This window comes from Scardinius erythrophthalmus, assembly GCF_964197995.2.
Source record: "Scardinius erythrophthalmus genome assembly, chromosome: 22".
Taxonomy (NCBI): domain Eukaryota; kingdom Metazoa; phylum Chordata; class Actinopteri; order Cypriniformes; family Leuciscidae; genus Scardinius; species Scardinius erythrophthalmus.
In genome coordinates this window covers 15,477,149-15,494,753 of record NC_138242.1, presented here as the reverse complement: position 1 = coordinate 15,494,753, position 17,605 = coordinate 15,477,149, and the positions used below count along the sequence as shown (strand labels likewise).

At 37.1% G+C, this 17,605-nt stretch overlaps 1 protein-coding gene across 11 annotated transcripts in view; it reads right to left on the bottom strand.

The window, feature by feature from the left end:
* The window catches only part of asap1b (ArfGAP with SH3 domain, ankyrin repeat and PH domain 1b), a 99,779-nt gene that overhangs the window by 22,817 nt on the left and 59,357 nt on the right, over positions 1 to 17,605 (bottom strand). For all 11 annotated transcript variants that reach the window (XM_081352811.1, XM_081352819.1, XM_081352816.1 and 8 more), the window contains 9 exons: positions 15,975 to 16,138; positions 11,404 to 11,537; positions 8,544 to 8,635; positions 8,146 to 8,332; positions 6,602 to 6,687; positions 4,513 to 4,628; positions 1,441 to 1,508; positions 1,167 to 1,274; positions 851 to 1,076 (listed from right to left, as the gene is read on the bottom strand). In XM_081352811.1, coding sequence (XP_081208937.1) covers positions 851 to 1,076; positions 1,167 to 1,274; positions 1,441 to 1,508; positions 4,513 to 4,628; positions 6,602 to 6,687; positions 8,146 to 8,332; positions 8,544 to 8,635; positions 11,404 to 11,537; positions 15,975 to 16,138 — 1,181 coding nt within the window. The remainder of the gene's footprint in view (positions 1 to 850; positions 1,077 to 1,166; positions 1,275 to 1,440; positions 1,509 to 4,512; positions 4,629 to 6,601; positions 6,688 to 8,145; positions 8,333 to 8,543; positions 8,636 to 11,403; positions 11,538 to 15,974; positions 16,139 to 17,605) is intronic.

Genomic DNA, 17,605 nt, shown 5'->3' with positions numbered 1-17,605 from the left:
AACAAATCTCATGAATTACACTTGAAATATTGCTAAAATTGTAATTGTTATTTATTTACCTGTGAATACTTTTTAATAAAATAGCAAAAAAATATATATTTACAAGATTAATTACTAAGATCTAATTTACAAGATTAGATTAATCGGTCAATATAGCCCTTCTTATTAAATTATATGTTATTGTGTTTCGATAGTGACAAATTTGGGGAGAGGAAAATTATTCCAAAACTTTCTGAAAATACAATGAGAATTAACTACACAATTACTAGAAATGTGTACCGTCGATATTATACAATTTGCATACATACAAAATTTGTGATGTTTCCAACTCTGACTTTGAACCAATTCTGTAGAATGGCCCATATATGGAATTCCAAAAATAATAATAACAGTATATAATAATACTAAAAATAACACTGCAAGTTGCTATATAAGGACTACAACTACCAAAAGGATGTTTTTAGAATTGTTGTATTTCTTGTTAAACAACTTGCTTGCAACATTTAAAAAAAAAAAAACAGAGGATTCAAAATTCATATTTAAGGTATGATTCAAAGTAATTTATGTTGTAAAACAAAACGTGAAAGTCTCTTCAAAGGTGCTGACTAAAGTCCTTACTCTTTAATCAAAAACCCATTTGAAACTCCATAAGGAACACATTAAGGAACAAAAGTGCAAAAATTTTCTCCAAGTTTTAAGACTACAAACTGAACTAAAATGACAGAAGCTAGGAGTTTGGTTAATAAATGTATACATACAAATATAATTATTGAAATTAACACAATTGTGATTGGTTAGAACAAGTTTTATGTTCTGTGGCATCTGATTGGCTGTTGTGTTTCTGGGTTACCTTTGCCTGCATTCCTGGGTGGCAGAGGTGGGGCATCTGCGACGGGAGAGGACGGGCAGTCAGTGGAAACGCTGTACATCTGATTCGTGAGTGCAGTGTATGAGAGGCGCTGCTTATCACGCTGGCCAATGAACCCAGGCAGAGAGAGCTTGTCATGAGGAGAGAGACTGTATGAGTGACAGAAACTCTGCGGACGGGGAGAACGATCTTTCTTAATGGGACTGGGCTGGGAATGAAAGACAATGAGAAAATCTTTTAGTCTCTGAGTCAGAGAAGTCTGAATATTTTAAGATAGGTTCAAAGGGTAATGCGCTACTTTGTCGTCCAGATCATCGTCACTCTCGTCAAGCTCTTCCAGTCTGAGATTCCAATCATATTCCACATGAACTTTAGTATTAAATTTTCCCGCAGCGGCTTGCACCAGCTGAAGCACACAAACACACAAACAGTTAAATCTACAAAAACAACCACATCTTTACACCTTGGGGCCTTTAGCACATCTCTAATACCCCCTATTGATCTTGAAGAACATCCATTAACAGTTTGTATCGTTAGGAAAGATTGTATCTTCTGACCCAGAAGTTACTCACCGCTTCCTCACACTGGATGATCTTCATCCGTCTGGCCACATCCAGAGCGGTTTCTCCATTCTGATTGGCTGAAACATGAAGTCACATTTTTAACCGGACCATATACATATCGAATGTGGGTATTTCTGGTGCTGCTCTTTCTTGGTTCTCTTCCTATCTCTCTGACAGGCAATTCTACATTTCAGTACAAGATTGTCGCTCACCTACTGTGCCCCTGAAGCAAGGTGTGCCCCAGGGATCCGTTCTCGGGCCATTATTATTCATAATTTACGTAATACCTCTTGCTAAGATCTTCCACCGTCATGGTTTTAATTATAATTTTTACGCTGATGACATCCAATTATATACCATCTGTACACCTGCTCTATCTGTCACAGCTGACAAAATCTCTGCTTTTGTGCATGAAACCTAACGAAACTTATCAATTCACAAAATTAACGGAATGCATAGCGGATATAAAAAATTGGATGACTTGTAATTTCCTACTTCTAAATTCTGAAAAAACAGAGTTTCTAATTATTGGACAAAAAACTTCCTCACGTAATAATCTAGAATACTGTCTAACACTTGATGGCTGCTCTGTTAAGTCTTCGTCGTCGGTTAGGAACCTGGGTGTGCTCTTTGATACCAATCTTTCATTTGAAAGTCACGTGTCTAGTATCTGTAAAACTGCATTTTTCCATCTTAAAAATATATCTAAATTACGTCATATGCTCTCATTGACAAATGCGGAACAATTAGTTCATGCGTTCATGACCTCAAGGCTAGATTATTGTAATGCTCTACTGGGTGGTTGCCCTGCACGCTTAATAAACAAACTACAGCTGGTCCAAAACGCAGCAGCTCGAGTTCTTACCAGAACCAGGAAGTATGACCATATTAGCCCGGTTCTGTCAAAACTGCACTGGCTCCCTATTAAACATCGCATCAATTTTAAAATATTGCTGATTACTTACAAAGCACTGAATGGTTTAGCTCCGCAGTACTTGAGCGAGCTCTTAACGCATTATAGTCCGTCACGTCTATTACGATCTCAAAATTCCGGCCAGTTGATTATACCTAGAATATCAAAATCGACTGCTGGCGGTAGATCCTTTTCCTATTTAGCACCAAAACTCTGGAACAGTCTTCCTACCATTGTCCGGGAAGCAGACACACTCTGTCAGTTCAAAGCCAGATTAAAGACACATCTCTTTGACCTAGCTTTCACATAATACATTATAGACTTCTATAATTTAATGTTATGCTGCATAGATTAGGTCAGCCGGAACCGGGAACACTTCCCAAAAATCCTGATGTACTCGTTACATCACGAGAAGAATGGCATCTACGCTAATTTTAGTGTCTGTGTTTATCCCAAGGTTTTTCCTGCAGCCTGCCGGATCCAGGCCGTATCCAGATCTGACGAAGGACCTTCACCTGGACCGATGACAACGCAGTGCTGAAGTGCCAACTAGTCTCTCCCTATGGAGGATCCCACTACCACTCTACAGATAAGGCGTTGTCGGGGAAATTCGTCTTGCGGTCCTACCCCAAAGCAACAAATAAAATTCCTTATCAAAATTTATAAGGAAAAACAAGTATTTTGTTTAGGCTTGGCTTGTAGGGAATTCCAAACCTCCGTATATTCAAACGCACATAACTATAGAACCCATTCTAAATGCGCATGTGACCGCCATCAGCGTTTCTCACAGGTTCGCGTTTAAAGTCTGTGTAGAGAGAATGGTGTCGTCTTAGCGGCCCCTAATTTAATAACAAATGATCATTGCGACGGAACCAAATCAATTAAAACTAACTTTAGATGGAAATAACTTAACTCTGCTGTAAAGCCGAAACAATCTCTGTTACCTTAAATTATACGCTTATCTCTGTAAAGCTGCTTTGAGACAATCTACATTGTTAAAAGCGCTATATAAATGAAGATGACTTGACTTGACATGAAATAAAAGATTGGCTTCATTCAAATTTTCTAAAACTTAACATGGACAAAACTGAGATTATTTTTACTGGACCTCCGTCACTCACTAGCAAAATTCCTACCAATTTCACCTGTGAGATTGCTGGCTCTCACATCAAACTGTTAAAAATCTTGGTGTAATCTTTGACTCCTCTCTCTCTTTCCAGGCTCATATTAATTCTATCACCAAATCAGCATTCTTTCATCTACGTCGCATCGCCCAGCTCCGTCCCTTCATCAGTATCAAAGACACTGAAAATGTCATCCATGCATTTGTCACATCACGTCTTGATTACTGTAATGCCCTTTTCATTGGTCTATCTGCTAGCTCCATTTCCAGATTGCATTACATTCAAAACTCTGCTGCTAGGATACTTACCCACACCAAGCGTTCTGCCCATATCACGCCAATTGTGTACGATCTTCACTGGCTTCTAGTGGCTTATCGTATTAAATTCAAAATCCTCCTGCTCACTTTTAAATCTCTGCACAGCTTGGATCCCCCCTATCTTTGTAACGTGCTCCACCCCTACACCCCGACTCGCTCTCTACAATCCTCTGACTCTATCTAGCCTTCTTGTTGTCCCTCGGCATCGCCTAGCTTCAATGGGGGGCAGATCATTCAGTGTTGTTGCACCCAAACTATGGAACTCTCTCCCCGATCACTCTGTTGTGTTAATACTATTTCTGAATTTAAAACTATGCTCAAAACTCACTTATTTTCTGAATGTTACCATTCTTAAGTTGTATTACATTTCATTGTGTCTGATTGTATTCTGCTGTGTGTTGCTCCATCTACATAATTCTCCTTTACTGTACATTTACTCAAGCTTGTATGTATTTGGTGTCGAAGTAAATATACATGCAAGTAGTGATGCAAAGATATTAAAGTTCTATAATAAATAAACCAAAAATAAAACACTAAAATCAATCATTTGAAATGCTACAAGTAAATTCAGGCATCACATCACTATAATATACAGTATGAAAAATGGATATTCCTTTTGAGATTTGCTAAAGATTACATTTAACAGTGTTTTTTAACTATTTGCCTAAGCATAAGTACATAAGTATAATAAAACATGAGCAAAATAAAAACAGCATGTGTAACTCACTGATATCAGTAGCTGGTTTGCCTCTCAGCAGTAGTTTGAGGCATTCATGTTTCTCATACATGCAGCAGTAGTGCAGGGCCGTGTTCCCTCTCTCCGTCTGTTTATCCAGATTCCCACTGGACAGAGACATGAGGAATCAAATTTTCCTTGATCTTATGACATATAAGAGTGTATTGTACTATAAAAAAACACACTGTACATGTTAGAACTGAAAACTTCCAACATAAAGCAAAATAAACGTATGTATTAAACCAATCTGCAACAATTTTGGTGGTGAACATGTTAACAAAATCATCTGAGCCAAGATTTTCAAATTCAAATCTTTCCTTGAGGCTGTGACATGAACAACATTTTCACTCTTAATGAGCTGCTTCATACCTTCATAATCTACATGAATTTGGGTCAGCAGTGACTAAACTGCACACATGGGGAGAGAGCAAGTCAATGACCTAGTTCTGTTTACCTAGTGAGACTACAGAGAAAGTAAGAAACAGAGAGAGGCTACACATCTACACCAGTATATCCCAATAGGCTACTTCATTCAAATAAATTAGGGGTGTAACGATACCCTCATATCACGATTTGATACATATCACGATACTGAACTCACAATACGATATCATTGCGATACTCCAAGACATATGGTAAAAGGTTAACAATTTTTTTTTACTGTTGATTAAAAGGCTAAATTTGCTATTACATTGCGGGTGTAAACGAATAAGCTTGGACTTGGCACTGATAAACCAAAGCACAGGACAATAGTGACAGCAGAATATAAATATTGATGATTCTGAAGCTGAAAATACAGAATTATTTTTGACGAATATGCTTGCACTCTGTCACTGACTAGATATATTTAAAATAATGTAGGCCACTTTTTACTGGTAACATAAGAAATTTGGCATTATCAGGACCCACAAATACCAATAAATGTTTATTCAAATAAATGTAACCTTACCATGCTACTTTTTCTCTGTGTCTGATTTAAAGCGGACAGAATGCTAGATCTAACAAGTCGTAATTGACGAAAATAACCATCAATTCAAGTCAAATTAAGTGCCGTAAACATCAATGACAACTTTAAATTGTCAATGCTGGCAAATAACCATGGTATAAGCGACATAATCCATGGCTAGCTATAAACAAACTAGTATTTGTTTTCATACTATGGAAAACAATGGGAGCCAGCAATTGTTTTTGGTTACCAACATTCTTCAAAATATCTTCTTTTGAGTTCAACAGAACAAATAACCTCAAACAGGTTTAGAACAACTTAAAGGTGAGTAAATGATGACAGAATTTTATTTTATTTTTGGGTGAACTATGCCTTTAATATTATATCATCAAACGAATCACCCTTACAACTGTACGGAAATCGCACAAGCATGTTTTCACTTCATTTTAAAATAACCCCCTGAAAATTGAGCTAATTTGGAACTAACTCGGACGGGGTATCTTTCAAATGTGATTAGGGTGTGATTAGAGTGAGGAGTGGGGAAAGGAAAACCTGAAGTGGGGTTGGAGCAGAGTGAGCCAATGCGTTCAAAGAAATAATTCAGTCCCAGTTGTCTGAATTAGATTTATTTCCCTTCTGCTGTCATATTTCTCTTAAACCAACCTTCAGTGCAAACCTGGAATCGTTTCAGTGTTCCAGTTCTCAGGGAAACTGAATTATGATTATTTACTAGGATGTGAGCCAAGTATAGTTCTGGCTCAGGCATGACGTGATCTTCCAATGTTGTTATGCAACTTTAATCCACACAGCAGAGAGCAAATTGAGCCAAAGCTGAACTTAAATTACTCTATTATCTGCATAATAATCCCTTCAAAAGTTCTAGAGCTTGTACATGAACACCTGTCACACTAAGAAAAAAACACATTAAAACTCATCCTGGTTAACCATCAAGCTCTGCATGATAACAGTGATGGAACAAAACAAGAAGTGACTGCCTGACAGCTGAGGACACAAGGTAAGGAGAAAACGAATGCTGAAGATCATTCACTGCAAAATACAGAAAACTGATAATCCAAACATGGCCAGTAGTGTATCCTCCCAGTTATTTTGTGGTAATAAGCAGGTATTTAATACCTGTTCTGGACGAGGAAGTCGACTAGGTGCAGAGAGGTGTGGTCAGCTGTCCTCACGGCGTAGTGCAGTGCAGTCTCTCCTCCTTCCTATAACATACAAGAACACACACACACAAATACTCATTCAGCATGTGTTAACCTGTTTTACTTTCTTAATAATTGTCTCGTCTTATGGTGTAAAATATGAGGGATTTTTAGCATAACCAGTAAAAAATTTAAATAAAGAAATCTATCAATGTATTATTTAAAACTGCTCATTTAATATACATTTAAAAAAATGTATGATCCATTTTTATTCAACTTTTAAATTTCATTTAAATTGTATGTATATAGCATGTATGTACATATATAGCAAAATTTGTCTGTGCATGTTATATTAAAGACAAAAATTGGTAGCTGATAATTAATACTTTAATTCAACAAAGATGCATTAAACTGGTCAAAAGTGACAGTATAACCGTTATAATGTTACAAAATATTTCTATTTCAAATTCTTTTAAACTTTCTATTCATCAAAGAATGTATCACAAAAAATGTATAATGGTTTCCACAAAAAAATATAAAGCAGCAAAACTGTTTTCAACATCGATAATAATAAAGAAATGTTTGTTGAGCACCAAATCAGGATATTAAAATAATTTCTGAAGGATCATGTGACACTAAAGACTGGAGAAATGGCTGCTGAAAATTCTGCTTTATCACAGGAATAAATTTAATCGAAAAAGTAATAATATTTTACAATATTACTGTTTTACTGTATTTTGTATTAAAGCTGCAGTCTGTAACTTTTTTTTGTTCAAAATTTACAAAAAATATATATTATATATATATAAATATATATTTTTTATAGCGAGTACATCATATGAATCCATTTTCCAAACAGTGTTTTTGTCTTCTCCTGAATCACTACGGTACACCTATAAGTGTTTATATTCAGACTATTTAGACTGCAACAGATCGTACCACATGTATTGATGACGATGATCCACTAAAAATATATGGCTGATAGTGTCTCTGACATGGATATGGATGGACACTGCTTCATGTTTGATGATTCATCAAAAGATAAACCAAAAATCAGCTGATGCTCTAGCCAGAAGCTACATAATAAAAGGCGAAACCGAGATGATTTTAGATTGAGGATGTTTTTGCGACTGCACCCACTCAGGAGCAGCTGTTCATCTCAGAGTCAGGCAGCAGCACTATCAGTAATCATCTGAAGGAACCAATGGTCTCTCAGTGCCGAAAACTGGGAGAAGATCAAGGCAGAGGATTCGAGTCACGTCCAGAGTGTCTGCTTTCTGATATCCACCAGACTTCATCAAAGGCTCTGATGTGAATGGGTCATCCATCATGTCAAGTCATAGTTTGGGTCACACTCTATTCCTGTGGACCTATTATCTCCTCCCAGAATCATCCTTGGTATGTTTCATATTCAAGCTTTAATAAATCCTTTCAGAGGCCACTTAATTGATTTTTCAGCCAGTAAATGGAAAAAGTGTCTATGTGTTAATGATAGATTTGATCACAATTGCTGTCACTCACCTGTCCTCCTTCAGGTAGTGGTTCCATAAGTTCCACCCCCTCAGCATACACCTGGATCAGGCCTAGCAGGTCATGTGACCTGACAGCTTCAAACAACTCACTCATCTTGGCTGCTGCTGAGCTGCAGGTTTTTCTTGCAAACTTATGATCCACATACTTAGCATTGATGAACTCCTTACGGACAGTCCTAAGCACGACGTAAGAGAGGGAGAAATGAAAACAGTATTTAACATTAATATCCAAAACATTCAAAAATGTTTGAGAAACTGCAACCACATGAAACAAATAGTTGAAAATTAATTTAATTTACATCAAATATGTTATAACAATTACATTTAATTTTTTTCCATGCATTTCCCTACGTGTCATTGTTCAGCACGTTTGCCAGGCATACTTACATGTCACTAGCAGGAGTGGGTTTAGGAGAGGGGCACGGAAGACTTCCCTCCATTATTTCATTAAAACTACTGTTCCCCACATTCTTGGCCAGCTGAAAGCAAAAAAAGAAGAAAACAAAATGAAAGATGAATAAACTACAACATATCTAATTCATAAACATATGATTCACTTAACTATTCAATATGGAATAAGTACATTAACATGGGTCCACTGCACTGACTCCAAATCTTTTATATGAAAAGGCTTTTACATTAACAGGCTTGCATTTACCCCTGGTTATGATGCTGCTTACATAGCAAATATATAAATAAATAAATAAATAAATAGAAAAACTTTTAAATAATAATTATTGATTTATACAGTGTTAAAGTGTTATTTTAGTATTATTTATATCAGGGGCGTAGGAGCCATTATACGAGGGGGGGGGGGACATGCCCCCCCCCCCCCCCACATTTCCCAATGTAAGATTTTGTTTTGCATTGCCTGCCTATCTCTGCCGATTTTGGAGTCTCCAAATGAATCCATTCTGCAACTTTTAAATACATAATTAAATTTTTTAAAACGAAATTATAGGCTTAAGTGCAGGGTCCGAAAGTTGGTCGTTTTGTCGCTATGGTTACACTTCACACACACACACACACACACACACCGTTGGCGGTGTGCTCAAAGTCATCTGTCAGTTGTGCAGTTACCCAAAATCTCCTGAATGAAGATAAAACCCATCATGTCACTAGATGAAATAAAATCGACTAGCAAAAATACAGGAGGCCGCCTTATTCTTGTTCAGCTGCTTAATCTCGTTGTCAGTCGACCATGATCGCGCACCGCTCGCGCATGCCATGCAAGTGATGTCAAATCCAGCGTTATGGACGTGACATTTGCAGTAAAAACTTGAAATATAAATTCAAACTGTTTATATATCCATACTCCCTTAATAAAGAAATATCAGTCTACACATGCCATGGACATGACACAAAAAATCTTTAACTTTTAGGTGGCAAAATATTTTTTTTGTAATTCTGTGAATTAAACTGCAAACCAAAGTACTACCCACCGGATGAAGAAGGGTCGGCTCTCCACAGAACAGAACATATTCATTTTATTTTATTTTTCACGTTCGCATTTATGAGGAAAAAACAATGTTGCGGACTGAGCACTCTGAAAGCGGCACTAAAAGACTGTTTCACAGAGACCTCAAACAGAAAGCACAAAGCCTTTCTTTAAAATGAATTTCGTTTTGTATTAATGATATCTTAATTTTAATCAATGTTTCATCAACCAATTGCTAGGATTTAATAATTAAGAAGTAAATATAGCAGACAATAGGCGCCGGCGCGTGAACTGGAGCTCGTCTTACAAATGAACCGTAACTCAGCATATAAGGTAGCCTACTTGCCTGACAGAACTGAGAAATATCTATAGAAAGCTTGAAATGTCTTATTTTAAACAGAACAATTCAAAACGAGAAAACAGACTGCTGCTTGTGTAATCCGTATGAAATGTGCATTTCTCTCTGGCGCGTTCACTACTGCGAAGATCGCGAGTCAGCATCGTCAACTTCATCTATGCAGGGCACTGACACAGAAAACACTTGTTTATTAATAAACAATTAAAACGTATCCTTGCTATATTTTACATATTCATAATCATTACTTTTGCCAGTTCTTTGTGACAGCTTTTAGGTGCTTTATTGGCAGTGCCACCCTTAGGAGATTTTTTCCAATCCCTGTTTTGGCAGGGGAAAAACTGATCAGAAAATGTAACGAAACGTTGTAGAAATGTAGTGGAGTAGAAAGTATAATAATTGCTGCAAAATGTAACGAAGTAAAAGTCAAAAGTAGGCCTATGCACTATTGATTCTACTTAAGTAAAGTAACCTACAGATAGGTAAAGATAGTAATGTAAAAACAGTAATGTAAATGCTAAATGTCCTAATACCTGTTGATACTACAACAATGCAAAGAATATGCTCTTAACCTTGCAGTTTTTCACATATCTTGTAAGACTCAATTTCTCCATTTCTTTGCACAAAACTCTCCAGAAAATGCCATTTAATGGTTTATTTTTCAAAATAAATTCACAGGGGGCATACCCCCGGACCCCCCCCCATATAATAAATCCCAACTGAACCCCTGGTTGTAGTTATATTAGATTGCTTCTCTCTGTTTTTATAATCTACCCAGTCCGTCACTGCATATACCCTCTTACAACCAAACTAAGTAGTACAGTCTGTTCCCAAAAGTCATTAGAAATGAGCATTTAAGTACTTTATATATAAAAAAATAAAAAATAAAAATTCAGAGAATTTCCCCCGAACCCCCCTAGCATTTACTGTCCCCCCCAGGTTCAAAATTGCTCCTACGCCCCTGATTTATATACTATGATAGCTTTATTGACATTTTTAATTAGACTATAAAAGTTTTGTTTTTTATTATAACTATTTAGGTTTCATTTTTTTTTTATTTGTTTTAGTTTTCATTTATATCCAGGTAGAAATTTTCTGAAAAATTTTCAGAAAAATATTTTCTGTTTAATATTTATATTTTTATTTCATATATATTTCAATTTACAAATGTTTTTGAATGTTTTAGTTAATGATAACCTGGTAGAGTAATATATTTTGCACATACAATTTAAATTTTACTTGATACATTTTAATGTAGGAGGGACATTGAAACATTTAGCTGAACTTTAGCTTCTTTAACTTTGGTTGAAGTATTATTATTTTTATGCATATTTGAACTTTGTCACAAAAACACTTAAACAATAATTGTCAGACTCTCTGCAGTACCTCCCTTGGGATCCCCTGTTTGATCTATACTGTGTTTAAAAAGAAAATGTTTCCACCAACAAACACACCAAGAGTTCAGAGGTTCCCAGTTTGTCTAGCTCCATAGACTGGATGCGTGAGATGTGAACGCCCATCTCCCGGTGAATGCCTGAACATTCGATGCACGTCAGGATTCCGAGGTTAGTCGACAACCATTTGGGATCTGAGAACATAAAAAAAAAGAACATGGGAAATTAGGAGGCATGCAAAAGCAACCAACCTTTTTTTTTTGTGTGTGCAAAATTATTATTAGTTTTTTATTCTTTACCACAAGGGGTCCTCGTTGGACTCATGATTTAATGTTCTAGAACAGACCTGGAAACCCTGGCACCCTACTAGAATGTTTTAAATGAGTCACTAATTTAAACAGCTGATTCAGCTCATCAGCTTCTTAATGTGTTGAATAGGGAGACATTTAAAGAATTCTGGGAGGTGGTCCCGAGGACTAGAGCTGAGAAACACTGTTCTAGAACATGGAGTTCTAAATATTGTAGGAGTTTAACTCAGAGTGGCATGTTATCAGCATATGAGAAATTATTTATTCACGTGTCAGTGTTGACGACAGGTGTATATGTGGCTGCATGAGCGCCAGTGATGTCTCCAGTGTAGAACCAGTGACAGGGCGACAAAGATAAGAGGACCGACACATCAGCTAAAAATAGATACAGGTTTTCTTCAGCAGCACTCTCTGCATGATCAGTAAATCCCAGATGTACTCATTCTTTATTTCTCTCATTCATTTCTTCTCTGAAACACTCACAATCAGGCAGCATCAAATGCATTCATTCATGTTTTAGAAGTGATTCATTAATCAAACCTGTGCTCAAACAGATGAATCACTGTGTTAGAAGTCATGTTAATTGACACAGATTAGACTGGTTAACTCTCAGCTCAGGGGCTAAACAACAGCTCAACACATATATATAAGACTATTACAGTCATGGCGTCACAGACAGCCTCCTGTCCTCCATTTAAGTGTTTGAATCACTGAATCAGTTTGCTAGAATGATTCATTTCAAGGAGTTCAAACATTGATTAATTTGAGTCATCAGTCAAAATTCCCCACACGTATCACTATTATTATTGCTTATACTTGAGTGGTAGGGTGTTGTTGTTTTTTTGATGTGCAACTCATCCCACATTGTTTACATGAATGATACATAAAATGATCTGACTAATTTTATACGCAAGTGCATAAAATAACCACAACACCTAAACAACTGAGCAATAAATAGACCTGCTAACAACCTTGGTAACACCTTGGTTACTGTATAGCAATATAGCAATGTGATAACCACCCAGAAAACCTAAGAAACGGAAAAGGAAGATAATTTAACAACCACCCAGAACACATTTGTTAAAACATGCTAAAAACCACCATAGGAACACAGCAACGCTCTAATATTCTCTGTTTCCTGTTTATTTAGCACATAATTATCAATTATGACATGGTTATCAATATAATAGGCCTAGATTTAAGGAAAATAACAAATGTTTGAGTAAAGGAATCACAAAAGGTCATATTTCCTTAGGTTAGAAGTTTATACAGTTGATAGGGCCCTGGGAAAATGAGTCCTGACCTTTTAAAAAGTTTGCTGGGTTTTTCCTGCATTGAAAATATTTTTGGCGGCCGTAAAAATTAATCTTTGTCCTGCCAAAGATTTGATTGTTTAATGTGACAATACCTGCCTTTCTGCAGTCCTGATTCTCTCTGGTAGCCGGCTGCTTTAAAACGCTCCTGTGAGTGTTTGTGTAAGAGCTTTGTGAAGAGCGTTAAAGGTTTCTATTTACAACGCGTTTTTGCAGTGTTGAGCTTGGTAGCCAATCACAGACATATCTGTTGAGCGTGTGAACGCAATGGCAAATCAGATGTGTTTTAGTTGGGCAGAATCCGCTCAAAGTATAAACACATTGCACAGCGTAGATAGACAGCTTCATTGATTGTAACAGGCTGTTTTGCAAGAGTGCAGTTTTGTGTAGCTCGTATTTAACTGAAGCAATTGACAGCTTTAGTGATTATTCAGTCACAGATGAGCCAGCGAGATACGCACAACAATTTGTCCTTTTTTGAACTCTTATATATGCCTCCTATTATGTTGTGTGGATTGCAATATTTTATGTACGGCTGTGCTATTGCTCTGCTTATTCAACTTTCACACTCTGCTCTTACTGCTCTTACACACTCTCCTCTGTTTTTTGTTTTTTAGTTTTCGTTAGTTATAGTTAGCATTATAATTATCTACCTTGGTATGAACAGCCCTTTATACTGGCACTATTTAGTAGCGATGGTCATCTAAAAGGATAGCATCAAATATATTTTCATTAAAGGGATAGTTCACCCAAAAATGAAAATTCTGTCATCATTTACTCTACCCCAAGTTGTTCCAAACCTGTATGAATTTTTGGGTGATTTATCCCTTTAATAACCCTGAAAATGTATTAAAACATATTTATATTTATAAGCACATATTTCTCAGATTTCTTCATTGATTTATCTATTACAACAACTTAAAACAAGTATAAAAGCCTCATGACCCTTTACTGGGCCTCTTTACATCCTCTTGTAGAGAGAGAAAACAAAGAACGAGAAAAGGGGCTGATCAAACAATCCCTGGAACAGCAGGGATTCAGAACTTTCAGCACAGCTTGCATGAGCCAATTACATAAGGGCGTGATGTAACAGTATTCGTCTATTCTGACTGCCTGATCCTCACACTGCTGCTGCTTCATCATGAGAGAGACAGACTCATTTCACTGGTAATGGAGTAATAGAAACAGAAGTAGGGATTTAAAAAAAATAGAGACAGATTGCTGGCAGAACACAAGTGGAGAAGAGACTGAGAGGAGAAAGTGAAAGGAGGCAGAGAAACCCAGACAGACAGACAGACAAATGGACGGACAGAGAGAGAGAGAGATAGATAGATAGATAGATAGATAGATAGATAGATAGATAGATAGATAGATAGATAGATAGATAGATAGATAGATAGATAGATAGATAGATAGATAGATAGATAGATAGATAGATAGATAGATAGATAGATAGATAGATAGATAGATAGATAGATAGATAGATACTGTATATGGATGGATAGATAAATGGATGGATGGATGGCCAGACGGAAGGACGTACAGACATGGATAAATTGATAGATAAATATACACTCACCTAAAGGATTATTAGGAACACCATACTAATACTGTGTTTGACCCCCTTTCGCCTTCAGAACTGCCTTAATTCTACATGGCATTGATTCAACAAGGTGCTGAAAGCATTCTTTAGAAATGTTGGCCCATATTGATAGGATAGCATCTTGCAGTTGATGGACATTTGTGGGATGCACATCCAGGGCATGAAGCTCCCGTTCCACCACATCCCAAAGATGCTCTATTGGGTTGAGATCTGGTGACTGTGGGGGCCATTTTAGTACAGTGAACTCATTGTCATGTTCAAGAAACCAATTTGAAATGATTCGAGCTTTGTGACATGGTGCATTATCCTGCTGGAAGTAGCCATCAGAGGATGGGTACATGGTGGTCATAAAGGGATGGACATGGTCAGAAACAATGCTCAGGTAGGCCGTGGCATTTAAACGATGCCCAATTGGCACTAAGGGGCCTAAAGTGTGCCAAGAAAACATCCCCCACACCATTACACCACCACCACCAGCCTGCACAGTGGTAACAAGGCATGATGGATCCATGTTCTCATTCTGTTTACGCCAAATTCTGACTCTACCATCTGAATGTCTCAACAGAAATCGAGACTCATCAGACCAGACAACATTTTTCCAGTATTCAACTGTCCAATTTTGGTGAGCTTGTGCAAATTGTAGCCTCTTTTTCCTATTTGTAGTGGAGATGAGTGGTACCCCGGTGGGGTCTTCTGCTGTTGTAGTCCATCCGCCTCAAGGTTGTGCGTGTTGTGGCTTCACAAACGCTTTGCTGCATACCTCGGTTGTAACGAGTGGTTATTTCAGTCAAAGTTGCTCTTCTATCAGCTTGAATCAGTCGGCCCATTCTCCTCTGACCTCTAGCATCAACAAGGGATTTTCGCCCACAGGACAGCCGCATACTGGATGTTTTTCCCTTTTCACACCATTCTTTGTAAACCCTAGAAATGGTTGTGCGTGAAAATTCCAGTAACTGAGCAGATTGTGAAATACTCAGACCGGCCCGTCTGGCACCAACAACCATGCCACGCTCAAAATTGCTTAAATCACCTTTCTTTCCCATTCTGACATTCAGTTTGGAGTTCAGGAGATTGTCTTGACCAGGACCACACCCCTAAATGCATTGAAGCAACTGCCATGTGATTGGTTGATTAGATAATTGCATTAATGAGAAATTGAACAGGTGTTCCTAATAATCCTTTAGGTGAGTGTATATATATATATATTAGAGAGAGAGAGAGAGAGAGAGAGAGAGATATGTAAATGTGAGTAAATGTGAGAGTTTAAGTATTTTGCAAGGGGCAATTTAGCGGGTACAGATTCAGTGCAGTTAAACTCACTGAAAAATAAAACTTTTTAAAAACTGATGACACTTTATGAGTTGAGGGCATCACTTCACAGAAACAAGTGAAACGCAACATCTGTACCTGGAGCTCCACAATCACAGCACACTTCATTTCCGGGCATGCGTAGCACATCGTCTATTATGGCTTTAGTGAGATCTTCCAGCCCATCATCTCCTCCACCCTGCTCTCCTCTGAAGGCCATGTTTAACGCCTCCTCCTTACTGTTAGTTAACACTGAGATCCATCTGTAGAGGCAGAAACACATTAACACAAATACCAGAAGAAAAATTCTTTGTTTGTTTAGTTTTACGACAACCAAATAAACTGAAGAGCACAAAAACATTTTTCTTTGAATAACATGCAACCAGAAACGTATTAGGTAAGTAAATTCTATACAATTTGATTGCATGGTGATTGTACATAGTTGCTACTGTAAACCCTCAAAGTTGCTTGTGCCACCCTCCCCATCTCTGATTGGTCCATTGTTTCAAAACTGACACTGATTTGCTGCATGACAAAAAGATGGACTATTTCTAACTTGACAAGCAGGGTCTTAAAATGCTCTGCCACATGCAAACCAGACAGCATTTCGCCTCAGAAAACAACAGCTAAATCCTAAACCAACATTTAAGCCCTTCTTTCAGACCCTTTCCTTTCCATTCCTATGTTTGTCCGCTTGCCATTCATTCCTAAATAAGCTGTTTTACAAAAGATGGGGCGATATTACTGTGCACAAAAGCATGCCATGACCCCTTGTTAGCCAAATGAAAAGACCGGCTTTTGGCTTTTAACTTTTGTATTATGTTGCAGGTCAATTTGACCTATTTAGATTTTTGAGTTGTCTGAAATACAATATAAAAGATTTTTTTCTTGACATATTGTACCTTTTTCTCATTAAGTGTCAAGAACATGCATGCAAAGTGTACACATAATTTCTATTATAATTTTGATGATTGCGGGTACATTTTTATGTGCCAAGGCAACTGTACAGACCCAAAATAAAAACAATTCCTGGTTTTATGTTGGTATGGTGTTTTTTTTTTTACTAACCCGTGATAGCAAAAATTAGCTTTTCCACACCATTTTAGTACTGAAAAACTTAAATTTACCAACATAAATGTAATTCCATGGTGTATGTCAGGGCTCTTCAACTCCAGTCCTGAAGGGCCAGTGTCTTGCTGAGTTTAGCTCTAACCTTAACCAAACAACACTTGAATAAGCTATTTACGGTGTGCAGATTTACTTACAAATTGTAGATGGGTGTGTTAAATTGAGGTTGGTACTAAAGTCTGCAGAACACTGGCCCTTCAGGACTGGAGTTGAAGAGCTCCGACGTAAAGCATGGAATTAAATTTATGTTGGTTTCTTATTACACTGTGAAGGTAAAAAAATAGCTTTTCCCACAAATTTTCAGTAATGATAGAAATAATACTATTAGTCAGGTGACAGTTTTAAAAATAGTGGTTAAAACTGTTTGTTATTATAAATCTTAAGTTCTGATATTTATTTTTTGAAATGTGTGAAAAGTATGTTTGCATGTGATTCTTTGTTGTTTTTCATAGTGTGATTTCGGGAAACTGTATTGAATAAAATGTGGGTCAATTTGACCAGCTCCATAAAAGTTGTACCCAGAAATCAAACATAATATAAGGGTTAAAAAAGATTCCAGTCAAAGCTGAGGTGAAATGACTGCAGAGCTGACATATAAAGAG